This window comes from Amborella trichopoda, chromosome 6, assembly GCF_054954075.1.
Source record: "Amborella trichopoda isolate Santa Cruz 75 chromosome 6, AtrichopodaSantaCruz75HAP2 v2.0, whole genome shotgun sequence".
NCBI classification, from domain to species: domain Eukaryota; kingdom Viridiplantae; phylum Streptophyta; class Magnoliopsida; order Amborellales; family Amborellaceae; genus Amborella; species Amborella trichopoda.
The window spans coordinates 38088188-38115633 of NC_142341.1; the positions used below are offsets into that span (position 1 = coordinate 38088188).

At 38.1% G+C, this 27446-nt stretch overlaps 2 protein-coding genes across 5 annotated transcripts; both read right to left on the reverse strand.

The window, feature by feature from the left end:
• Positions 1-4697: 4697 nt before the first annotated feature.
• LOC148781741 (uncharacterized) lies at positions 4698-5447 on the reverse strand. The gene has a single exon (XM_088870891.1). The coding sequence runs from the start codon at positions 5445-5447 to the stop codon at positions 4698-4700; it is 750 nt and encodes a 249-aa protein (XP_088727017.1).
• Positions 5448-19081: 13634 nt separating this feature from the next.
• On the reverse strand, positions 19082-24869 carry LOC18435150 (Tetratricopeptide repeat (TPR)-like superfamily protein). 4 transcript variants are annotated; one of them, XM_006845201.4, is made up of 4 exons: positions 24432-24869; positions 21917-22069; positions 21074-21279; positions 19082-19568 (listed from the first exon to the last, which is right to left on the reverse strand). In XM_006845201.4, exons 1-4 carry the CDS (start codon positions 24804-24806, stop codon positions 19361-19363), a joined length of 942 nt encoding a protein of 313 aa, XP_006845264.1. In that variant the 5' UTR covers positions 24807-24869; the 3' UTR covers positions 19082-19360. The 4 variants fall into 4 exon arrangements, with proteins under 4 accessions (XP_006845264.1, XP_088726607.1, XP_088726606.1 ...); XM_088870481.1 differs by having other exon boundaries at positions 21917-22099; XM_088870480.1 differs by having other exon boundaries at positions 21917-22127.
• Between the last annotated feature and the right edge of the window lie 2577 nt (positions 24870-27446).

Consider the following 27446-nt stretch of genomic DNA (forward strand, 5'->3'; position numbering starts at 1 on the left):
AAGGGATATGTCGGCATCTCTTTCCTTACTACCAATGAGTGTCACATCACATAGCAAGCAATATCATAATAACATCCACTACCGGTTAGTGTCCCACCATGTAGTGGCCAATATCCTCATCAATGTCTTGGTGAACCTAGCTCACACTATCGATGGGCTTGGGTCCCACCATGTAGCGCCCAATGTTCCCATCAATAAGTCCAACATTGCTACCAAAGGACTCAGGTCACAATGCATAGTGGTCCACACTCTCATCAATATAACAGCACAGTATCCACTATAGGTGAGTGTCCCACCGCGTAGTGGTCAATAACAATATAAGCAGTGGCCATTCATTGCCTTATAACAGATGAACCATACCTCATCATAGCGTCACGGTATTTAGCAAAAGACATGCATTTCATCAGCTATCACATGGCATTTACACAAGCTTTCTCAGTAGCATTTGGCATTCATTGTTAATTCATTTCATCATTATCGCGTTCGTGGGCCCTTTTTCTCACAAAGTACAGTTTACACGGAATCATTCACATATATTTATGGAATTCTCATGGAATTTATCATATGGCATTCACATTTATCATATATCAAGCAAACTTAGTGTTGCATGGTCATACAGTGATGCAATGACAAGTAAGAATGACATGCCCCTCTTAGGGGGTAACTCTCGATGTAGGGGGAGTTTTAGGATGACTCAAACATAAAACCCTGAGCTAACACACATTTCTTTACAAAAACAATGATTTGAAGAAATTTAGGTGCCATTTGATGGGCCAATAGCTCATTATAAAGTGAGCCTTAGTTGCTAGAAATTCCCTACAACAATGTGCATTGACATGTTCGCGCAATTCGGGTCATAGTTCAAAATCCGTAGAGAGTTTCAAATATTTCAAAATATGCAACTTCAAGTACATTCGTAGACCTTTCGAATGACAGTAATTTCAATGTTTTTGGATACCATTAGCTAGGTCGAAAGCATTGCCCAAAGAAGGCCACAGTTGCTGAAAATAGTAGCGACTACAAACAGTGTCATGCCTCGACATTAGGTTCATATTTTTTTATCCATGCAAAACATTTTCATGACGTAAAAAAGTAAACTTGGAGTATACACACATGTCTTTCATTTGGGATCGAACATATAGTTGCAAAAACATTCACAGTTATGAAAATTCACATTCTCAAGTAAATATATTTTAAAGAACACTTAATGTTTCTTAGCCAGGCTACACTTTGGGCTTGGAACCTTATTGGTGATAAGGAGTCTTATAGTGAACGATTTCATGAGTTTCCATAAATAAAAAGATCAAACATGTGGTAGACACAGTCATGACATTGAGAAGTACAAACGGAAACTTCAACCTCATGTTAACCCATTAATCTTCACATCTTCCTTTATATCATCTAATCCATTTCAACATTTTTACAGCACTCATGGATGCATAAAGCTAAACCCACTTACCTTAAGTTCGCACGGTATCACAAATCCTCACTTATGGCCTTCACGGGCTTTCCTTGGCTTCACCAATGGATTCGGAAGGGGCAACAGTGAACTTCAAGAGAGAGGGAAAAGTTGAGAAAAAATTGGGAAAGACGCGTGTTGCCCAAGGCTTAAAAGGAGAGGGTGGTTGGAAAATACTGTGGCTGATGCAATCACTCATTGCTCTGACACGTATGGGGCGATTCTGACATATACAGAGGTTGTACGTTTGACTAAAACACTCTCGACGTTGCACTATCAAACATCCAACTGGCGCTGTTCCAACCAGCGCTGCTCTCTCTTCTCTTCCAACCGGCGCTACCCAATCAGCGCTGCTCTCTCTTCTCTTCCAACCGGCGCTGCTCTCTCTTCTCTTCCAACCGGCGCTGCTCTCTCTTCTCTTCCAACTAGCGCTGCTCTCTCTTCTCTTCTAACCAGCACTGCTATTTAAACACACGCGACAATGCCTCAGACGGCAAAACTACACACACCTTTCTTGCAAGGTGAAAATCCTTACACCTTTTCACTCGACGTTACATCTTTCTTCTCGTGCGACGATACTGGCTTGGGTGAAAATTGTGGCCCTTACATCATCCCCACTTTAAAGAGATTTTGTCGCTAATCTTTCCCGTTCCCATGTCGATTCCTTCCTTGAATGATGTTGCCATTATACCCGGACTAGGGGAATTTCTTTATGGCGCAACACTTGTACTCTTCTGTCCAAAATCTCATTTAGTTGCTCAACATAGGTCAAATCTTCCTTGAGCAAGATTGGTTTATACTCCAAGACATGGGATGGGTCAGGTTGATATTTCCAAGACTTGGGATGGGTCAGGTTGATATATGGAAGACACTGTAAATACTGGCCAGTTCAAGTGGCAGGGCAAGTCAGTAAGTCACACTTTCAATTCTTTCTAGGACTTCAAAAGGTCCAATGAATCATGGGCTCAATTTCCCCTTTTTACCAAATCTCGTAATACCCTTGGTTGGGGATATCTTCATGGAGACCCGATCCCCCACTTCAAACTCGAGGCTTCTCCGACGATTATTGGCATAGTTCTTTTGCTGACTTTGGTCTATCTTGAGCCGCTCTCTAATCAAGGCTATGTTCTCAGAAATCATTTGAACCATTTCGAGCCTTAATAATCTTCTTTCGCCCACTTCGTCCCAATAGATGGATGACCTACACTTTCTCCCATACAGGGCCTCATAAGGTGCCATCTGAATACTGGCTTGGAAGCTGTTATTGTAGGCAAATTCTATCAGGGGTAGATAATCTTCCCAGCTTCCCTTAATGTCAGTGACACATGCCTTTAACATGTCCTCCAATGTGTGAATGGTCCTCTCTGACTGTTAATCTGTTTGGGGGTGAAAGGCAATGCTAACTGTAAGTCTAGTTTCCAACGCTGACTGCAGACTTGTTAAAATTCTAGAGGTGAATCTAGTGTCCCTGCCTAACACAATGCTGATGGGCACTCCGTGCAATCTCACAATTTCTCTGATATATAACTGGGCCAGTTTATTCAGAGTATAGGTCGTGCGAACCAGTAAGAAGTGAGCAGCCTTAGTTAATCGGTCCATCATGACCCAAATACTATCATGCCTTGCACTTGATATTGGTAATCTAAAAACAAAGTCCATTGTGATGTGTTCCCATTTCCATTTTAGTATGGGTAGGGGCTACAATAGTCCTACAGGTCTCTGATGTTCTGCCTTCACTTGCTAGCATATCAAACACTTAGCGATAAACTATGCCACATTTCGCTTCATGTTGTTCCACCAAAAGGTCTTTTTCAAATCTTGGTACTCTTTGTACTCCTTGGGTGTATCGTGTATGTGCTTCCTCTAGGACAGCCCTTTTTATCTTCTCATCATTAGGAACACACACTCGGCCTCTAAACCTTAACAAGTCATCACTACTCATAAAGAAATCTCCTTTTCCTTCCATTCTTATTTCGTCAAGGATTTTTGTCAGATGGAGATCTCTTTTTTAGGCCACTCGAATTTGCTGAAGGAGTTGGGGTTCCATCCTTAAAAACAACAACATTCATTCCCCCTTACTACGGGGCTGAGATGGGTGCCACTCCACCACATCTTCTAATAGCTTCATTTCTCGAACCATCAAATGTGCCACGGAGACCACAACTTTTCGACTTAAAGCATCGGCTATCACATTATTCTTGCCTGGTTGGTAATCAATTGTACAGTCATAATCATTCAATAAGTCCATCCATCTTCTCTGCTTCATGTTTACATCTTTCTGAGAAAACAGGTACTTGAGGCTCTTGTGGTTCGTGAACACCTTAAACTGGGCCCCATAGAGGTAGTGTCTCTAGATTTTTAACGCGAACACTACTACTGCAACCTCCAAGTCGTGAGTGGGATAGTTTTGTTATGCAGCTTTAATTGTCTGGGGGCGTAAGCAATAACTTTATCTCTCTGTATAAGTACACATCCGAGCCCTTTATGGGATTGTGACTACTCTCTTATTAAGTTCCTGGAAACTCCTCTCACATTCCTCTGACCATACAAATTTTGTATTCTTCTTATGAGAATCCTTCTACAAAGCGCCTATAGTACCCTGTTAGCCCCAGATAGCTACGAACCTCGGTCACATTTGTTAGCCTTTCCCACTTAAGTACGACCTCGATCTTAGAGGGGTCGACTGTGATTCTATCCTTAGAAATAATGTGCTCAAGGAAGGCCACACTGGGGAGCCAAAACTCGCTCGTGCTCAACTTAGCATACAATCTTTCCGACTTCAAAGTTTACAAAACCATCCTTAGATGCTGCTCATGCAGTTCCTGACTCTTTGAATATATCAAGATATCATCGATAAACAACACTACAAAGTCATCTAGCAACGGTTTGAATACCTTATTCATCAAATCCATGAACACAGCGGGGGCATTGGTTAACCCGAACGGCATCACAAGAAACTCATAGTGACCGTATCGAGTTCTGAAAGCGGTCTTTGGGATGTCTCCCTCATTGCCGTGCAATTGATGATAACCCGATCTGAGGTCAATCTTTGAAAACACTTGGGCCCCTTGGAGCTGATCAAAGAGGTCGTCAATCCTAAGCAAGGGGTACTTATTTTTTATTGTCACTTGATTCAACTGCCTATAGTCAATACATAATCTCAATGACCCATCCTTTTTCTTCACAAACATGACCAGTGCACCTCAGAGCGACACACTAGGTCGGATAAATCCCTTATTCAATAATTTCTGCAGCTGCTTTTTAACTCTTTCAATCCAGAGGGAGCCATTCTAAATGGGACTTTAGAAATGGGAGCGGTGCCAAGTACTACCTCTATCTCGAACTCAATTTCTCTTTTTCGAGGTAGGAATGACAACTCTTTAGGGAACACCTTAGCGTATTCTTTTACTAATGGAATCCCTCTTAACTGGGTCTTAACATCCTGATTCTCCACCACATACACCAGATATCCAACACATCTCTTAGCCAAGAGGCGAGAGGCCCGGAGGGCAAAGATAAAGTGCAAAGGAGAAGTATCCCTAATGCCCTCAAGCTGTACTTCTGCTTGATCTGGATGACTAAAGGTTATCATCTTTTCATGCCAGTCGACGGTGTCATGGTGTGTAAACAACCAATCTATGCCTAGAATTATATCAAAGTCTTGAATATCTAGGTGGATCAAGTCTACTGGCAGGTCACACCCATCAATTGTAATCTTACATTGTTTATATACTTTATCAGTTTCCATAGAGTCTCCCACCGGTGTACATACTACTAAGGTGTAATTGAGACATGCAAGTGCAACATTCATGTAACGAGCAAAATGGGGTGCAACAAATGAATGAGAGGATTCAGGGTCAATTAAGACTTTAGCATTAATATCACAAATTAAGAGCATACCTCTAATCACTGAGGTGGATGCTTTAGCCTTATGTTCAGTGAGTGCGAACACTCGTTCTTGGGTCTTTGGGCGATCCTCGGTCTTCATCATCAGGCAGTCTTTCGCCCAATGGCTAGGCTTGCCACATTTCAGACATACATTCTTCATGCAGCATTCTGCGGTAGTGAGGTTGCTTCTCCCACAATAAGTATAAATCGGGCGTCAGTCATTATCTATATTGCCCGAAAGACTTCTCGAAATTCTTGGGTTAGGTGGGTACGGTCTCCCTCTAGAGTTTCTCCTAGAAGACTGTTAGGGTTTCTTCCCAAACTTTCCCAACGACACAGTTTTCCTTTTTCCTTCGTCTCTTAATCTGCGATCTTCACAATCTTTTTCCATCTTCAAAGCATGGTCTATCATCGGGGTGTACGACTTTATATTGACCGACATCACCCTACTCCTGATATCTGGTTACAAGCCCCTTTCAAATTTAGCCGCCTTTTGTGCCTTGACATTTATAATGTGAGGCGCATACCTAGAAAGCTCTGTAAATCGGGCGGCGTAATGTTCCATAGTCATGCCCCCTTGCTGGAGTTCGATGAATTCTACTTTCTTCCTTTCTTTGAATGAATCGGGGTAGTACTTTGTGTCAAATGTTGTCAAGAAGTTTTCCTAGGTGACCTCGGTTCATGTCTCCCTCCAAGCCTGTTTTATCGAGTCCCACCAGTATTATGCTAGCATAAGGCTCCAAGCCTGACTTTTTGCTCATCTGAGCAGTGTAACACCTTTAAGATCTTCTCTATCTGTTTCTTCCACCTCTCAGCCTTCTCCACTCCTCGATGCCCCAAAAAGGTTGGGGTGCCATTCTCCTAAACCTCTCCATGAGGCTACTGTCATTATGCTCTGGTGTAGGGGTAGATTGGGTTAGCATCGATTCCTTCATCATTTGGGTCATTGCCCCCATAGTCTTGTAAAACTCGCCGAGTGCCTCGGTATTTTCATTACTGGAACTCGTGTTGTGATTACGAGCTCTCGGCATCCTTTAATCTAGTCACATGACCACCCAGTCACAACCCTACCCCAAAATTAATCTAATGACTCTCCTAAACTTCATAGGCTAAGAATCCTCTCCTGGCTGCTCTAATACCAAATCTGTCATGACCCCGCCCCCGACCACCGTACCTTACGCGATGACAAGAGATCGAGAGTGGGTTCGTAATTCAATGTAACGTTTGTCACTCAGGTCGGAGTGAACTCAATGCCTTTATATTCGAAAATCAAGCAAACCATGGAAGAGAGTTAAAGTGACAAGCTTAACTAGCATAAGAGTAAGGAAAAAACTCCACCTGCCAAAATTCAAAATATAAAAATCTTTCAAAATATTACGTTCAGTTCAGGGCATCAAGGTCCAGTATTACACATATCCACCAGGAACAAAACAAAACAAGGGCCAAACAGCCCAGAGATAAACAAGGTCTAAGCATCTTATTAAAAAACACTAGCTTTGTCTTCCAGTCGCCTAACACGACCTGCCGCTATCAATTTACAAGTAGATGAGAAATAATAGCATGAGCTATACAACCCAGTAAGTAGGTCTAATGTTATATATCTGTGGTGGTGCTATCCATATGTGATAATAATACAATTTATCAATATATAGTCATAACTTAGCATAAATGCATATCACGTCAAGACATCAAATATGGACATTTCTTTTAAACAGAAGTCATCTCTAAATTAGTGCAATCAGAGCCCTCAATTAATGAAATCATAATTCATTCCATCACTATAAAGCTAAACATTCCTAATAAAGAAATTCAATCGTTACTCACTCTCTCCCCGAATCACTTACTCCTGCAGTAGATGCCCTATCCATCAGGATAAGTCAATTCCATTGCTTAAGACCTCTACCATCACACAGGAAGGAGTGTAATGACAAGTGGTGTATCTACTTCGTAATACCTGCAACACACTCACGCAGTCCTCAGCGTGCATTAGCGTTTCGATAGGCCCTTACCTTGCAAGGCATCCATCACTTATTATTTCATAAATCTAGGGTGCGACCCTTTATCCTCTCCCTTAACCCGCTCCTATCATTATGTAGGTTAGGGGATATGTCGGCATCTCTTTCCTTACTACCGATGAGTGTCCCATCGCGTAGCAGGCAATATCATACTAACATCCACTACCGGTGAGTGTCCCACCGCGTAGTGGCCAATATCCTCATCAATGTCTTGGTGAACCTAGCTTTCACTACCGATGGGTTCGGGTCCCACAGCGTAGTTGCTAATGTTCCCATCAATAAGTCCAAGGGCTCGGGTGCCAATCCATAGTGGTCAACACTCTCATAAATATAACAACACAGTATCCACTACCGGTGAGTGTCCCACCGTGTAGTGGTCATTAACAATATAAGTAGTGGCCATTCATTGCCTCATAGCATATGAATCATATTTCATCATAGCATTTAGTAAAAGACATGCATTTCATCAGCTATCACAAGGCATTTACACATAAGCTTTCTCAGTAGCTTTTGACATTCATTGTTAATTCATTTCATCATTATCGAGTTCGTGGCCCCATTTTCTCACAAAGTGCAGTTTACACGGAATCATTCACATATCTTTATGGCATTCTCATGGAATTTATCATATGGAATTCACATTTATCAAAAATCAAGACAACTTAGTGTTGCATGGTCATACAATGATGCAGTGACAAGTAACAGTGACATGCCCCTCTTAGCAAGGGCGTAGCTCCCGATGTAGGGGGAGTTTCAGGACGACTCAAACATAAAACCTTGAGCTAACACACATTTCTTTACAAAAACAGTGATTTGAAGAAATTTAGGTGCCATTTGATGGGTCAATAGCTCAGTATAAAGTGAGCCTTAGTTGCTAGAAATTGCCCAGCAACAATACGCAGTGACATGTTCACGCAATTCAGGTCATAGTTCAAAATCCGTGGGGAGTTTCAAACATCTCAAAACATGCAACTTTAAGTACATTCATAGACCTTTCGAATGGTAGTAATTTCAAGGTTTTTGGATACCATTAGCTAGGTCAAAAGCATTGCCCAAAGAAGGCCACAGTTGCTGAAAATAGCAGCGACTACGAATAGTGTCATGCTTCGACATTTAGGGTCATATCTTTTTATCAATATAAAATATTATCATGACATAAAAGTAAACTTGGAGTATACACACATGCCTTTCATTTAGGATTGATTCGGTCCTATTTGGACGCCATTTGGTCATCGAACATATAACTGCAAAAGCATTCACAGTTCTGGAAATTCACATTGTCAAGTAAATATATTTTTAAAGAACACTTAATGTTTCTTAGCCAAGATATACTTTGGGCTTGGAACCTTATTCGTGATAAGGAGTCTCATAGTGAACGATTCATGAATTTCCATAAATAAAGAGATCAAACATGTGGTAGACACAGTTATAACATTGAGAAGCACGAACTGAAACTTCAACCTCATGTTAACCTATTCATTCTTCACATTTTCCTTTATATCATCTAATCCATTTCAATATTTTTACAACACTAATGGATGCATAAAGCTAAACCCACTTACCTTAACTTTGCACGATATCACAAATCCTTACTTATGGCCTTCACATGCTTTCCTTGGCCTCACCAGTGGGCTGTCTGAGAAGGGGCAGCAATGAACTTCAAGAGAGAGGGAAAAGTTGAGGAAAAAATGGGAGAGGTCTGTGTTGCCCAAAGCTTAAAACGAGAGGATGGTTGGTAACATTGTGGCTGACGCGATCACTCATTGCTCTGATACTTACGGGGCGGCTCTAACATGTACAAAGGCTGTGCATTTGATTAAAATACTCCCGGCGCTGCTCTCTCTTCTCTTCCTACCGCCGCTGCTCTCTCTTCTCATCAAACCGACGCTGCTCTCTCTTCTCTTTCAACCGGTGCTGCTCTCTCTTGTCTTCCGACCGGCGCTGCTCTCTCTTCTCTTCCAACTGGTGCTGCTCTCTCTTCTCTTCCAACCGGCGCTGCTCTCTAAACACGTGCGGCAATGCCTCAGACGACAATACTCCACACGCCTTTCGCGCGTGACGAAAATCCGTACGCCTTCTCGCTCGACATTACATCTTTCTTCTCGCGCGACGACACTGGCTTGGGTGAAAATTTTGGCCCTTACAGGGCAAGTTTCCCAACTGCATGACTCTCCATCACTGGTTATTGCACGTTTCTTGGCAACAACCCAATCTCATGGTGCACAAAAAAGCAATCCACTGTCTCTCGCTCATCTGCTAAAGCCAAGTATAGCGCCATGACCAGTACCACATGTGAACTAATTTGGTTGAAATACCTCCTTCAAGACATAGGCGTTTCTCACTTCATGCTCATGCTTTTGTACCGTGACAATCAAGCTGCTTTACACATCGCATCCAATCCTGTTTTCCACGAAAGGACCAAGCACATAGAACTTGATTGTCATGTTGTTCGAGCTAAGTTACTTGAAGGCATCATTCAAACTCAGTATCTCAGGACAAGTCAACAACGAGCAGATATCTTTACTAAACCTCTAAGAAAAGAGCAATTTACCTTCTTACAATCCAAGTTGGGTGTTACTGACCTTCACACACCAACTTGAGGGGGAGTATTATGACTTAGTTATTGTACCCGATCCATCCCATCTCCATATATATATATATATATATATATATATATATATATATATATATATATATATATATATATATATATATATATATATATATATATATATATATATATATATATATATCTTTCTCTCTCTCTCTCCATATATCTCTCTCCTTGCCATTTAGTTATAACTGTAAATATTTAGTTTACCTCTTTATCAGGAAATTTTACCTTATATACTGCTATACATATGTTGTAAATTATCAAAGATAAAACAACACAAGTGAATATACAAAAACATTGAGATTCATTCTCTCCCCACTCTGTCTACTGCATTTTCAACTATTTTTCTTTTATCACGAGGGTTCCATTTTGTTGAACCACAATACCACACAACGATGTTTATATTTCGAGTATTGACATTGGTAGATAATAGGTTGGCTGTTGGAATGGGTTTGTAAGTAATTCTATTACTATGTGGTGTTTTTAAATTTGTGTATTCCTTTTGTTATCAATTTTGTATAAAAAAGTTCTTTTAGTTTTCATTTGTATAAAAAAGTTCTTTTAGACTTTATCTATTTACATGTTGTAATGAACTGTAGCTGCATTTTGATTTGTAAGACAAGAGAATGCTTTTGATACAATGAATTTTTTAAAAAAATTAAGAAAATAGTTTTTATGCTTAAATGTGTTTCAATTTTTAGGTTGGATGGCTTTTGTGATTGTGTGATGCCACGATTCTGCTTGTTTCCCTTTGAATCTGCAACTTTTTTCTAATGGAATTTTTAGCAATAAAAAGAAGAGCCAATGGACAGAGTTCTGATAGAGAGAGGTGAGAGAGAGATGAAGGGCTAGTGGGCTCTGCGATTAGGGTATTTGTGTGTTTATGTGTGAGAGGGGTGAGAGAGAGAGATGAAGTTCAGATGGAGAGAGACGATGGGGAGGGTGGGCTCTATGATTGAGGTATTAGATAGAGATGATAGGGAGGGTGGGTTGTGCAAGAGAGAGATAGTTTTGAGAGAGAAATGACATAGGTTAAGGTGTTAATGGGGCGTTAGTTTTCGAATGAAAATGACTCATTCTCTAAATTATTTAGGACAAAAATACATGGTCAAAAGGGTCAAGGGGGTCGGAAGATAGAAAACATTGAGATAAGTGGTAAAAATTGGAGGTATGGAGATATTTACCAGGATAAACACGAAGAGAAAGAGGGAAACAAAAATGATAAACTCGAAGAACATCTAGAGATCATCATAGAACAAATATAATGAAACCAAGGTTCAAATAGAAAGCCAAAACAGAGAGACAAACACCCCACAAAATTAAATCAAGGCCGTATAAGTTTCGAGAGCGAAGCACTATAAGAAAATAGAACCCCCATTAACATAACCTCACATTCCAACAAATACACCCCAAAACCAGTGTTCACAAAATCGAATCGGAAAGCTTAACTGGACATGGGCCTAAAAGGAATTTAACCATTCCAACAAATACACCCCAAAATCAGTATTCACAAAATCAAATCGGAAAGCTTAACTGGACATGGGCCTAAAAGGAATATAACCAGCCTAACCGGGCAAGTCCCCGAAAGATAAAAAAAATGTTAAAAAATAAAAAAGATACAAAACAAATCTACTAAAATATGAAAAACATATAAAGAATGTGATTAAAACAAAACACACTCAAATGAAGTTGAAAATTAATGAAAAAAATAGATTTTAACGGGTTGATTTGTGCCTAGGGTATTTTTAAAATTTTCTGAAAAGATAGTAAAATATAAAAGTGAGTATCAATGATCAAAATATTTTTTAATATTTTTCATAATGTGAAAAATATTAAAATAATGTTAAAAAATCAACTTGACCAACTCTTTTTTTAAAAGAAAATGATTTTTTCTTTTAAAGAAAATGATATTTTATTTTAAAGAAAATGATATTTTTTTATCTTTTTTTCTAAAAAAATAATTTTTTTTTTTAAGACAATGCTCTTTTTTTTTAAAGAAAATGAAAAGAAAATAATGTTATATATAATATAAGCTCTTAATTTTAGTTGCATATGGTTAGTGGGTCTAGTAATAAATGGCATATGGTTAGTGGGTATCAAGTAATAAAGGACTTCATTCAAAGAGGATTCTAGGTAAGTAAATATTTTTGAACCAACGAAATCTTAAAAGAAAAGAAACTTGGGCAAGGGGATTCGATTGCCAATGCTAACCAATATACCATTTTATTGTATTTGATATAAATTTAAAGTAGTATACTATTTAACGTTTAAAATACTGGATGACCACCAAAACCGGAACCGGTCTTTGGCCGGTTCCGATCTAACCGGCCGGTTAGCGGTTAGATCGGCTGGTTTTGCGAACACTGCCCAAAACAGAGTGGACGAGAGAGGATTAACCACATGGAGACTTCATTTTCTTACCAATAAATAAAATCAACTATGTGCCCTAATAAACAAAATAGAAGGGAACAAATACAAGGGAATTAAACATTGAGAAAACCCAATAAAATACCCAAACCAGGAGCCCATCAAAACAACTATGTGCCCTAATAAACAAAATAGAACCCAAATCCAATATTCGGGAACAAAATCGCCAAGAGTAAAAGCTAAGCCCACAACAGAATCCACTCAAAAACTGCAAAATACCTAAATCTCAATGAAAACCCAAGAGAAAAAACCAAAACCCACCAACATTCAAACTATAAATTTATACAAGAAGCCAGAATTTAAGCCAATAAGGTGCCAACCTAAATTTCGACGAAAATTCAATACAAAACCAAGAAGATTTGCGGTTAGGGAGAGAAGAGAGAGAGAAAGAGAGAGAGGGGATAGAAAAGAGAGAGCCTACTGTTACGGATCGAAGAGATAGAAGGGGTAGATTTGGAGTTTTAAAAGAGGGGTGGAAGATTGGGGTGCCTAGGGAGAGGAGAGAGAGAGGGTAGGGATGCTAGTTTGAGCAGAGGTGAGCGAGAGAGGGAGGAGGTAGAGATGCCAGTTAAGAGTGAAATAGAGAGAGAGAGAAGGAGAGAGAGAGAGGGGGCTCCTAGTGTTTGGAAAGCCCAATAGATGTCCCGTATTTCAAACACTGGACATCAAATTCATCTAATTTTAAACTGATGTCCCTATGATTGCAGCCGATGTTTGCATTGTGTACCGGGGCAACTTAGAAAAAAAAAATTGCCGTAGGAGGGGGGTGGCGTTCGTAATTTCAGGCAAATGGGTGCATATTTGGTAATTGATCTCCCCCCAATAGTGTGAGGATATCGGCCCGGAAAGTACACCTTCTGGATAATGGATGTGACTAACTTTAACGTTGTTGTTGTTTTCTTTTTTTTTTCTTTTTTTTTTTGTTTTTCTTTTTTTTTAAGGGTGTGGTTTAGGTTACAACATCAAACAATCCAATTAAGGCTCACCTCCAAACTTTATCATAACATGTAATTTTAGTGTAAAACATTCTTAGGATTATCTGAACATCTATTTTCATATCTAATTATAAAATTTTTAACACCAGAAATGACCCGAGTTGGGGCGTCTAGCAAGCGAGTACACACACATCCTGTGTAATTTTTTGGTGCACATTAGGTAGAAGTCACACCATTCTAGAGGTGACATGTATTTCTATAAGGGTGTGAAAGTTAAAAGGGTGTGATTTCTATAAGGTTGCAACCTTAAACATTCCAATTAAGGCGGACCACCAAATTTTTCCGTAATATGTAATTTTAGTGTAAACAATTATTAGGATTATCTTAAAATCTATTTTCATTTCTAGTTATAAATTTTTACATTCCAAAAATGGTTAAAATCAAGTATATCTATAAACATATGAAAATCTTGAAAATAGACAGTCTAGATAATGTGTTGCAAGATGCACTATTAAAGTCTTTCTTTTTTTCGTATTTATATATATCAATGTCGAGATGATCACTTAGAGGCTTTTTCAACATTAAAGCAACATTTTCCGATAGATTTTTGAGGTGCATATTTAATTCTATATTTTGAAGTTGTAATCTTATATAAACTTCTTCAAAGTTAAAATGGCGATCCATTGTTTAACTTACATTTGTCCATGTGAATGATACAATTCAAAAAACCGATAAGGGGCTGGGGTTGTAGTCGTAGCACCACACTGTGGTTTTCATTTCCACTGACACGACCATACATTAACATTTTAAAAAAACTAATTCCTCAACTATTTCAAAAAATGGGTAGCGGCCAATCTTCTCCACTGAATTACCCAAAAGGAAAAATCGTGTCGACCCTATCGATACTTACACATGTTGACCCCTTAGACATGGGCCTGGCACATTGGCCCTATGCGTTTAATTTTTTACGTATATTTACAGCTGTAGGGTTCTCGAGAATCCTTGCTTGTGGAATCGGGAATCACAAATACTGGGATTCCGAGCAAGATCGTATACATAATTGGCTAAATGTGAAGTAGATGAATACAACTATATAAATCGAGGGCAAAAAATAAAACAAACTACAACAATTCACGATTTACGTGGTTCACTCCATAGGACTATATCTGTGGCCTCGGCAAGTCAAAATCTACTATTACAATAAATAATACAATTTTGGGTTACAAGAGATAATACATCTATCTAAATATCGGTACAAAATCATCACCGATCTTCCCTTTTAAACCTGCTCTCCCAATCGAGCAACACTGTCAATAAATATTTTTCTTCCCACCGCAACATTATTTCTGGAAATAGAACTTCAAGAGCAACCAAGAAACTTTCTCTCTCTAAAAGTGAAAACTAAATCAACCCAAAACTCTATGAGAATACCGCCTCTATCTAACATATCATGTCTTTCTCTTTTAGAGACCCATATCCTCTTTAGAGATCCATTCCTATAACTCCTACCCCCAAAGCGGTGACCCTAAAAAAAGATAGGTATTAGGTCTCCATTGACTCTTTTTTATAGATCATTTTTTTGTTTTTTAAAAAAATCCATTTTTTTTTTACAACAATATTAGTGATCCTTTGAAAAAAAAATGCTATTACCAAACCCAACAAGAAAATGTGAGTTTATGGTGATTTGGCTATGACCAAACCCAACAAGAACGTTTCTAATATTAAGGCACCGGGTGTTGATAACTTGTTATATGAAGCACCCATTCATGGGGATTGAAATCAATAAGGCAATACGAAAAGCATTAAACAACACGCCATTAATTTGAAACAGTCTTTATTGGGGATTTTTTTTTTTGAGTAATTCAATGGGCAGTATACTACCAAACGCCATCAAGGTAAGTATTAAGCCATTAATGTGGATGCATTATTTCATGGAAGATTGTTTCACGAGTCGGAGGATGCATTGCTACATTTCCAAGGCATAAAGCATTTATTTTAAATTCGGAGGATGCATTGCTACAGTTCCAAGGTATACAGCATTTGTTTTAAAAATAAATGGGCAGTCCATCTAAAAGCAGATCATACTAATGGTCTATATGTTCTCCTTATAAAACTATTTTTTTAATTTTTAAAAATTATTTATTTTTTCCATATTCATGATCTCCATGTTATGTCTTTAGAAATTTGATAAAAAAATCCACCTCAAAAATTGATTTTTAAGAGGCAAAATTTTTCTATGTGGACTCATAGAAACCATGTCCTTATTTTATTGATTACATGCTAACCAAAATAAAAATAAAATAAGTTTACAACGTAATACTAAAAAGAGAGGTCCTCTTTAACAAAATAAGATTTGTTTTTGGAAAGTGCCTGTTTTGCACGCCCTTACCCTCTCAAGAGAGAAGAGAGGGCACATGAGGAGTGCAGGCAAGAGGGGACGTGCGTTACTACATGCTGGGCCTTCTTCCAAAGTCAAGGCCCGAATGCACTTCCCTACCAGAGGGTCAAGGCCCGAATACACTTCCCTACCAGAGGGATAGACCACGCGGGTGCCGTAAACAGTTGGAGAACATCAGGGAGGAATGCCGTTACTAGGTCGCAAGTGATAGCATCTCTGAATATCTGCAGAGAACACTTCGTATATTGATCTATCAAAGGATATACAACACTAGCATAAATGTGCAGCTTATGGATAAATACCACCTAAACTTATTATAATCAAGAGATGCCTATCACACATTATCGAGACATATGTCCATATGTATATATATTAATACTGATATGTATCCATACTGATGCATATCCATACTAATAGCAAGGCAGATGGTAGAGAGCAGCACGCTTAAGCAGAAGCAGCGTGATCCAGTATGTTCAGGTTCTCCCATACATCTGTAACATTCTTCCCCAGTATTGCTCCAAGGTAAACAACAATCAACCATCTCTCTCTCTTTCTTCTTACAAGAAATGAAGAGAAATATGTGTTAATTATGAAGTGGAACATTTGCTGATGTGGTGTTTGATTTATGTGTGTGAATGAGTTCATCCAAATGGGGATTGCCAATTTAACTGAGAGAGAAAGAAAGGATCTCAGTTCATGTCAATGTCAGGAGGCAATGAAGGATTTCGTTTTTGCATTTCTTGTAGCAAAGAGTAAAGGGCGGGGTTTCTATAAGCTTACCTCGTACTGTAGAAGTAAGGGCGCACCTATGAAATTTACTTAGGGATGTCGTTTCAGCGTCGAAAATCTTTTGATGGCTTCAAAATATCTTTTTGTCCTCAGTTGTAAAATATAAAATTTAAAAAATAGTACAGATCGAGCAGATCAAGAAACACTTAAAAATTTTGAAAATACACTATCAAAACAACTTGTTACAAGATACACTATGTTTTGAACTTTGAATTCTTCATGTCCATTCATCTCAAGGTATAGACATCTCAAGGTCGAGATAATAAGTTGGAAGGTTCTCCGATGCCGGGACAATTTTCACTGTTGGATTTTTGAGGTGCACCTTACTTCAACAGTATAAGGTTACAACTTTATATAAACTCTTTCCAAAGAGTAAAAGGAGGCCAATGATTCAGTAATGAAGGATAAGACCCATCATCCAAACTACCGCTTCCTAGATAGTACTGAATTCCTTCGAGATCCAAATATTGAGCGTAGAAAGGTCCGCTTGAAGTGTTGCTAGCTATTTTTCTTTTTTCCTTTGAAAAAGAAGATTGGTAAAAGGTGAGGTTTGTATCAGTTTGCAATCTTAAACCATCAAAGTAAGATACACCTCCAAATTTTATCATAATATGCAATTTTGGTATGAAAAAATTATTAGAAATGGCTGAGAATCTATCTTCATCTCTAATTATAAAACTTCAAACTTATAAAGTGGTTCAAATCAAATAGATTCATAAACACATAAAAATATTGAAAATAGACAGTCAAGAAAATATGATCCACTATGCACTATTTTAGTGACTTAATTGTTTTAAAAATTTCATACATCTTGATGTCAAGATAATCAATTAGAGAGGTTTCCAATATCAAACAACTTTCTTCGATATTTGTTTGATATCTTAGATATTTGTTTGAGGTACACCTCGATTCTACATTATAAGATTGCAACATTATATAAGCGTTTACCAATAACCTAGGTTTGGCTCTTTTAATAGGGATAAGCATTTACAATAAATGGTTCTTTTTCATTTCCCTTACCACTAAAGCCAGAACCCTGCTATTGGTGGCTTTTTACCGGTAATTGAAGTTCGGCTTTTACCGGTAACCGAAGTTCCATTTCCAGATCTGTGCCGGTAAGTGTTGCGCAAATAGTGGCACACGGGCACCATTAGGACATCTTTATCGGTCCACGGAAAATTGGTCCATCAAACACGGCCATAGGCCATAGATACTCCTGCTACAGACCAATTGAGTAGGATATACAAAGTCTGCAAATCTATGAAAATTCATACTAGGCAACTGCAATGTTGGGACAACAAGAACAAAAAATCCGTAATTTATCATCATCGTCGTAGCTTTTTTTTCTTAGTCCTTTATTTTGCTCTAACAAATGCCATAAGTTCAGTGGGGCCAAAAATCTCGAAAAAGCATAATTTATGAAGGACCATTTTCTTATATATTCTTTTGAAAAAAACAAAAAACGCAGATGAACATCATCATCGTAATCCCTCTCTCTCTCTCAATAATAATTAGACATACTAGTGCATCGCCAAAACTAGAAGCTGCCCATAAGTGAAGCATTTGCTATTCTTTACTTTAATATGTAACTAAATTAGGAAAGAAGTAAATATACAACCATCTTGATAACGCCATCTTTTTTTCGGTGTACTATTCGATCTCAACAGAAACCCTCAAGTTTTGGACCTAGAAGTTCACAGAGTTCATGTGAGAGATTTCATCAGATATCTGCAAACTTGTGACAATGGCTAATTGGTACAGCAATTCTCCATGGTTATAGAATGCTGACCATAAGTGAAGCATTTGCTATTCTTTACTTTAATATGTAACTAAATTAGGAACTATTCGATCTCAACAGAAACCCTCAAGTTTTGCACCTAGAAGTTCACAGAGTTCATGTGAGAGATTTCATCAGATATCTGCAAACTTGTGACCATGGCTAATTGGTACAGCAATTCTCCATGGTTATAGAATGCAACCTCATTTACAGCGTTCATGCTTTTGGCATCTTTCGAAGATTCAGCACAATTCTATAGCCATTGGACTTTTAGAGCCCCAAATGGATATGCAGTCCTCAGGTGATACACCCAAGATTTCATATACCCATAAAAGAACTACTGCACTGCTTGAGCCAAATTAAATCAAGATTTGAAATCCAGGTTTGAACATTCAACTCAATGAAAAATTCACATCAATGAAGGTTCCCTGTTGGCTACATTTCCTTAAGATCTCTAAACTTGTTACTCTTACACAAACCCACTAAAAAATGGTTGCACACATGAAATTCCAACGCTCCTGTTAAACTTCACAAAGATGCATGACAGGGTATAGGATTTCTATCTAACAATACATAATACAATAATAGTTGCACTAGAATTAACCATGACTCACTAGTTAATATTCAATTCCAATCAGGGTAGTAAAGATAGTGGCATTCCTGAGTTCTTCTTACATATAGATTTTAAGTTATATCATCTATCAAACGGATCACACAAATAATCAACTATTACCTTTGTTAGTATAGTACAAAATGTTCCCACAAGTTTTTGGGCCACATTTCTTTGGGTAAGCAGGCGCATATTATTCTCAGAGGTCAGAAGATAAGACACAATATCAAGCGTCTATCAAAAACCCCCAAATCCGTAAAATAATGACACAACGGAAAGCACAGACAACATTCCTAGAAAAAATTACAAATAATGACATTTGGAGCTTCTATTTTACACATACAAAAATTTCACAAATACATACAAACAGACACACACATACAGAGGAAGGAAGAGAGAGAGATAGAGAGAGAGAGAGGTCCTTCTCTCTCCTTCATGGAGGTCACGTCTACCTCTGCACAAAGAGAGCAACTCCAACAAGGCCTATCCAGGCAGCGAGAGCTACCCACAAAACTTGGTTGCTTTCCCACCCAGCTGGAGGACGCCACACCAAGAAGTCTGCAAGGTAGTCTCTACTTGAAGTAATTTGGCTAGTCCTGTTAACCCCTCTCCACTGATCTTGGTTCTTGTATTTGTCACTCCATGTTCCTGCATAGCTGCAAGTTTCGCATATGCACAATGAGACACTGAGGAAAACTATGCATCAAGTAATGCAAAATTCAGAACTTCATTGACTCAGTAATGCTAGAGATTAAGATTTTTTTTATTTTTACTTCTTTTTTTATTATTATTGGTTAAAACTATGAGTTTAATTGAACAGGTTAATTTGGTCCAATTAGAACTTTAAAGAAGCATGTGGAAGGTGGTAAAAACTCTCTCTCTCTCTCTCTCTCTCTGGTTATCAATTTGTCATTTGAAGGAAACTCATTTCCTTATATAGAGTGTATAGGCGCTCTCTCTCTCTGGTTATCGATTTGTCATTTGAAAGAGACTCATTTCCTTATATAGAGTGTATAAGCGCCCGTCTAAACAAAGGTAAGTGCCCGCTCATTGTGAGTTTCCATAGAAGAGACATGTCTTCTCACAATTAACAATGACTTCTATTGATAGTCACACCCATTCATGAAAATAATTCACCCACCATCATCGCAATTCATGGCAGTTGCCAAAAACCGAACAATCACATAATTTCACACCATTTGGACCTTTAACTAGATAAAAATTGTCATCTCATCCAAAAAAGGCAACGCACAAAAGTGCAACCGCACACGTGCATGCTAAGGGCTCCTCTTGCGCCGATGCAAGCATGCACAGTGCAAAGTTGCCTCACCCTTGTGCCACCCTTGCACACGAGCACATCAATTTAAGCAAAAATATCACAGAAGACAAACACTCCAAGAATAGAACGAGAATGAAAGACAGGCAGAAGTTCCAGTTCATTTATCTGAATTGATGCTGCAGATGAACTGTGCATCTCTCCACTTCCCCAACATTATGTAACACTAATCATAAAAGGGGCTTATAATGCAAAGATGGTTAAGTCATAGAGGTAGACAGGAGTGCTAACATAATATCTACACAAATGCCCTAGCTTTTTCACAGCTTGTTCACTTTTTAAGGGTATTTGCATCAATTGTGACAGCACAAGCGATATCACTAAAGGTCAAAATTTCATTAATGAACTACTATGATACTCTTTTCAAAACTACCCTTCACAATTAGTGCATCACCTTTGTCCTTACAAAGTGCTGTAAACACCTTAAAAAGTAAGCTATACTTTCCTAGTAAATGTACCGTTGACACCTTTGTGATAACCTCTCCATGACTCAACCATGCTGACATTATTAAATCTCATCACTAAAACTGAAACCATCACGATCACATCCATCAAATATTCACTGCATGAATTCAACATGACTTGCAAAACCCCAACAGAGAAGATGAGAAAATAAAAGACTTGGTCCATTCTGTATTCTTTATTCGAAAAGGATGCTCCAAGCTTTATCTTGTTTTAAATACTGGAATATGGAAGTACAAGACAAACTTCAATGACTTAGATAAGTCTGTCAATGAGATGCGTGTGGGTGTGGCATGTACTCCAATTTTTAACTCAAGAGCAAAATGGCAATAAAGTATAAGAAAATATGGGTGTTAATATCACCTGTCATAACTAGATCCAATCAAAGGAATTCTGACCATTTCATCCTCTGAGATTTTGAGCTTGGGTGCTTGTAAAATATAGCGCAATTCAGCAGCCTGTCTTCTGATGCTAACACTGGGATGCTTCTTCTCCAACTGTTGATACAACGCGATGCAATCTGCATGCCTATTTTTGGCTTCATAGGCCATGGCAAGCCATATTTGTATCTGACAATACAGAAACATGTGATGTTACTCTCTCCAGAGAATGGCACGCACATGTGGCAACAAATGGCTTGTATCATTCTTGTATGCATGGATATGTTCCAATAGATGGTTCAGATTTTGATTTTATTTGAATCCACATTTCAAATTTGAGAATGAATGTTATTCCGTGAATATATATTTCATAATACAGAAGACACCCCAAAAAAAAAAGGGGGGGGCAAATTCATTTCTCTACAGTGTATCAAAGATGTATGCAAACTGAAAAATCAAATGGTTATTTCAGCCTATCAGGAACATCAACAGATTCGACAAAACTACCTCGAAACCATAACAACCTAATATACCAAATGAGCATTACATATTTTTAATCCACAATTATGCCGTGCCCGTTATAGTTTTGGCACTAGATAAGTGCAATTAAAAAGAAAAAAACAATTAGTATAAATATCTGAAAGTAGTCGGCGAAAGTATAAAGGTCCAATCCACACCCATGTACATGGGATATTTATTTTTTTTTTGATAATTAACATCAGCATTTAAATATAGTATAAATTGAAGTAAATGAAGATAGACTTTAGCTCATTTATGTTGATCATGGGCAGATGTAAAAGTGAATAAAGGTGATGTTTTGACTGACCTCTCCACCGAAGAGTGTAGGCCTTGGAATAATGGTGAGGGCACCTTCAAGAAACTCAATGGCTCGACCATACATTCCCCTTCCATAAGCCTTCTGGCCCAGATCGAACATCAGCTTCGCCATTTGTCTTTGCTCTGCTTGCTCCTTCGCAACCTTCTCTCATAAGCCGAAAACATACCACATCTGTTATTGCCTCCCAAAGTGTTTCGTACTTTGTGAGCAATAGATAGGTACATAAAGCATGAGGCAGACAGCCCAAAGAACTATCACAGTATTTTCCTAACAGGGTTTTCATCTATCCTCGAGAATGCACTTTTATACTGTTCAATGATTTTGCTCACCATGTTTAATTACAGCAAGACATGCATAATATAATGTATTTCCTTGTAATGCACAATATAGCTCATTCTTTAATGATCCACAAACTAATAAAATGTTTTGCTACATCTGTGATAGGAATTTCAGAAAACTGACTGTATATTACAGGCAAACCAGTCAAGCTAGATGAAAGATGGATAGATTCCTTTCAAATTCACAAAGATGCAATGTTTATAGATTTTAAAAGAGACACAGAACTCTATTTCATTCTCAGCGAGATGAAGATCCCTGCAGAAAACTCAATAGTGTGTTTTATAAACAAGGGAATACCCATAGATATAAACACAAGTTCTCAACTTTCCTCAGAACAGCAAGAGTGAATTAATATATTAATTCGAAAGCAGAAGGTCAATGGACCAGGATTTATGGGTTTCTACTGATTTTTTTATTGTTAATTCACCCTGATTAGATAAATGGATGCCCTAAAATTCTTTAAATGAACAGGAATCCCTCAGGCCACTCATTCTCCAGAATGGTAACAAATAAAAAAGAATCAATGGTAAAAAATTGAGTTTGAAAGTCTGGTCATCCAGTAAAGAAGCTGATATTATTCCCCTAATGTTATGAAACAGCCTCATCTACCCGTTTTCAACATTCTGAACTCAAGTCCCTCATGAGACATCTATGCAAGTCTCTAATTGAAAAAGTCAAGGTAGAGGAACTCGACTCGGCATGGTACTCACCCATTGGCCAAGGCGAGTTACTCTGGCGAATCCAACCAACTTGCTTAAGACTGGCTCAAGTCCCAAAAATAAAAATAATAATAAAAAGAATAATATAAAGCATATAACCTCTTCATCTCTTATATGAAATATAAAATGGCATGTTGGTTAGCTTTGCCGCTCTTTGCATGCCGCTTTGCACTGGGTCCCAGGTTTGATCCTTGCAATGACATTTTTTTGAACTCGTTTTTTTAACTTCTTAAGAAAAGGGCTAGATTTTAAAAAAATGTGAGCGGTGTTTGTGTTTTTTGGGGGGGAGTGGGGGCCTCAATCACCCACCACAATAGCTTCATTTTTGACTTTGTATGTACATAAATATATTAATATATGATATACCTGCATGGATGCACAACACACCTGGGGGAAACTCACCTCACCCTATGGAAGAGGAGAGTGCCCAAGTGAGTTGTACACTATGCATGCATTGGTTATGTATATTAATATGTCAATACTAAGTCAAAAGTGATCAAACCGCACATCGGGTAGCATGCTTGCTTTCTTTTCATCGTGTTGGGTGTTCAACCTCGCCCCCCAACCCCAACCCCATCCCCATCCCCATCCCCATCCCCATCCCATCCCAATCAGCCCTTTTTCTAAGGTGTTAAAAAACCAGGTTCAAAAACATGCCATTGTGTGGATTGAATCTATAACCCATCAGAATGAGGCATAAGCGATGAACCTAACCAAAAGGCCATCTTATGCTTGTTGTAAAGAACGGGGAGGTTATATTTTATATATTTTACTTTCCATCTTTATTTTTATTTTTTTTAACCTCAGGAGGGCCTCGGGCGAGTTAGTCATACTCACCGTAGAAACTTGCCTCGACCAAGGTCCGGGTACCTAGGCCGAGTTGTTCTTCTGTAAACTGCAGGAAAAAGTTCAATTCCTGCATGTATTAGTCACAGATTCAAAAGCTGAAGGCAAACGCTTATTACATATTCCCTCACACTGAAACACAAGGGATCAGTTTGTTTGTTGTTGTGTTTTTTTTTTTGAATTGTTGACTCTGTATTACTGTAAAAGGTAACCACATGGTTGGGGGGCTAGGTGTTCACCCCAGCAGATACTAACTCAAAAATGGTGCTTCCAGCAGCTCAAAGAATCAGATTGTTACCCAATTTTCACACCCTAAACCCAGAGGAACCACAGCAATTAGAAAGTATCCCGTATTTAACAAAATCAAACAGAGCAATTTAATAATCACTGTCAACTGTATCATCATAAGCAATTAAGCTTGAACGGAAATCAGATGAAGGAAGCCCTAATTCTTTTTTAAAAAGTCTCAGACATAAAATTATCAAAGATTTATGAGGAAGTAGCATAAAGCACTACGCTGGATGGAAGCTCTGTATCAAAGGGTCGCATGGAAATCAGGGTTTTGAAAATACAGAGAGAGAGAGAGAAAGAGAGATAACCTTTTCGAGCTCTTTCCTGACCCTCTCCCTCTTTTCCTCCTCAGTCTCCTGATCAATTGCTGCCTCTGCATCTTTGCTCTGCAACTCCTCAGCAAGCTTCTCCAACTCCTTCATCTCCTCGAGCTCCTTCAACCTCTCTCTCATCTTCTTCTCCCAAGACATGTCATCTCCATTGCCTGAATCAAAATCCACCGCGTTGGCCTTGTAATTCCCCTTTCGAGCAAACGAGCAACGAACACTTCTGCAACTCCTTCGCTCCTCCAAAACCCTAATCATGGCTGGTCCAGCGGATGCATCGGTAGACTCCGACCTCTTGATGAGCGGAGCTGCGTCCACCAAGCTACACCTTACCAGGTACTGACTGGCAATCGCCATGGTTCGAAGCTACTTCACAATTCAGCCTCTCTTTCCCACTCTTTTTCTCTCCCTCTCTACTCCTGTAAAACGGAGAAAGGATCGGTTGAAACCCTCGCTCTCAAAATCTAAGGGCCCGGTTTTCTTTGAAGGCCTCTTACTCAAAACCCGGGAAATTTGTAAGGGCCTGGTTTTCTCATGCGTGTACGTGTGCGCCATGACATCAATGGTTGAAGATATTTCAACATTTTTTAAGTGTGATTTTTGAAAATTTCAGAAATAGATTATATATATTGTCTTGGACTGTGAAGGTAAAATGATTTTGGAATTCCACACGAGCATACTAATGGAGAAATACAGAGATTCATATTTTTCCATGTATTACGAAGAGAATCGGTTCATAGTTTGCCTCTCGGTCCAAAGTTACCAAATTAGACCTTCATTATCTTTTGCTTTTTTGTTTTTATCTACCATAGGATTTTGATCTAAGCTTTAAGACTAATGCAGGTTCGATTCCTGAAATACCAAATATCCCTAAAATAGGATCTTCAACGTCAACAAAGATTGGTCAGTCAATCGGTCCAATATTTGTGAAAATATCCCTAAAATAGGATCTTCAGCGTTAACAAAGACTGGTATGGAACCTCATCAGTCAATCGGTCCAATATTTGTGACATCAAATAAGTTAAAAAATTGTATATTTACCGATCCAATACATTTTGGACATCGAATTGCTTTAAATGATTTGCTGCAAATAAAAACACATATCCGTCTATTGATATGAGCATCAAATTAAGTGGAAGGAGCCCCGAAACATTCACGCACTACACCCAAATCGTTTCACAACTCAAAAACAAAAAAAAGAAAAAGAAAGAATAGAATGAAATTGATCATATATTGGTAATATAAAAATAAAAATAAAAATAAAAATAATGACCAACCTTTGCATACTATTTGGAAAATACAGATCAAAAAGGTCAAATTATTATCACAAAAGAGAGTTTTTGGAATTCAATCTCTCTCACGACCAGACGTGTACAAAAAGGCCACGTAATTGAGTTGAAAAGAGAACAAATTCACTGCACCCGTGGTCAAGTCTACCCACCTCACGAAGGTGTACACCCAATCGAGCTGGAGGGAAAGGGACCGGGGTTTCGGGGTGGTAGCACCCTCCACATTAGTGACCATGTTGTAGTTTTCATTTCTATCACTAACGCTCTATTAATACTTTTAAAGAGTTAATTTTTAATTTATTTGAAAATAATTCTTAATTTATTTGAAAAATGAGTAGGTGCTCGTCTTTCTCATTGAATTACCCAAAAATACAAAAAAAACAAACTTATGGAGAAGTGGTTTAGATGTTTAAAAACTATTGATATTGACTATGGGCTTGTTGGTCGGGAATCGACAACACTCAAAATGGACTATCCAATGAAGAAGATATTGGTGTGGTTGTGGCCATGGAGTTTCATATGTACCATATATATATGTATTTTTTAATTAATATTTTTAATTAGGGTACTCTAATAAATATAATATCTTTTTAATATACTAAATATTTTTGGACACTTTTATATTCTAATTAATTAATCAAAAATAAAGTAGAAATTTTTAATTAAAAAAAAAAAAAATATTAATTATGGTGAAGAATAACATTATGTATGTAAATTGTGAAATCCCTACATGAAACATTAGTTGTTTTTAACGTTACTTGCTTGTAATAGAAAGTCATTACTTGCTTATAGAAATACCTATTCTACGCTCTCTTAATAACAAAAAAAGTCTTCGCTCAAAAAATTCCATATTACAAAACAAATGTAATGAGTGTCCACAAATATGGAGTATATTAATGAAGGGGAATGACGTTGTGAGACCCTCCCACACTCATGTGTGTAGGACCTCAAAGGATCACCATTCAATTTGGCATAAATATCTAAAAAAGTAAAGTCCCGATGAAAACTTTTCAAGAGATATGTGCTAAGTGATCCTTTGAGGTCCTACACACATGGGTGTGGGAGGTCTCATAGGATCATTACTCATTAATAAAATACTCCATGAGAAGTACCCTAATAGATTTATTATTTATTTTTACAAAGACAGGGAGAAATTAACTTTCCTTGGGTGCCTCACAGTGTAATTCTGTTACTTCTTAACCGTTTCAAAAAGAAAAAAAAAAAACTAGGGGGCAGAAATTAACAAATAACTTTCCCTCAGCGCCTTACCGTGTAATTCTGTTATTTCTTAATGTAATTTCTTAACTGTTTCAAAATAAATAAATAAATAAAATAAAATAAAACAAACAAACAAGGTCTCCCTTCGCAGGTTGCAGGAGATTTCAATGTCTTCCTTGTAATTGCAAAATTAAATAGGACTTTGCCATTTAGTCTAGCAGTGATTTTACAAATGTATGTTGGATTGCTGCTTATCGATGCTAGTTCTCAAACAGTTCCAGTCTAATAATGGAAGTAGATCCAAGGGGTTTTAGCCAAGAATGGATACTGATTTTTCTTCCTTCTCACCTTTATTCTAGGGGTGACAATGGAGTATGGGTCTAAAAATTGAACCTGATGGGTCAGGTCTGGGTCCGGGTCTCCAGGTCCAACTCAACCAGACCAGACCCGTTGCCACCCCTGGCCTTTGCGCTTCCATCTAAATCGATCA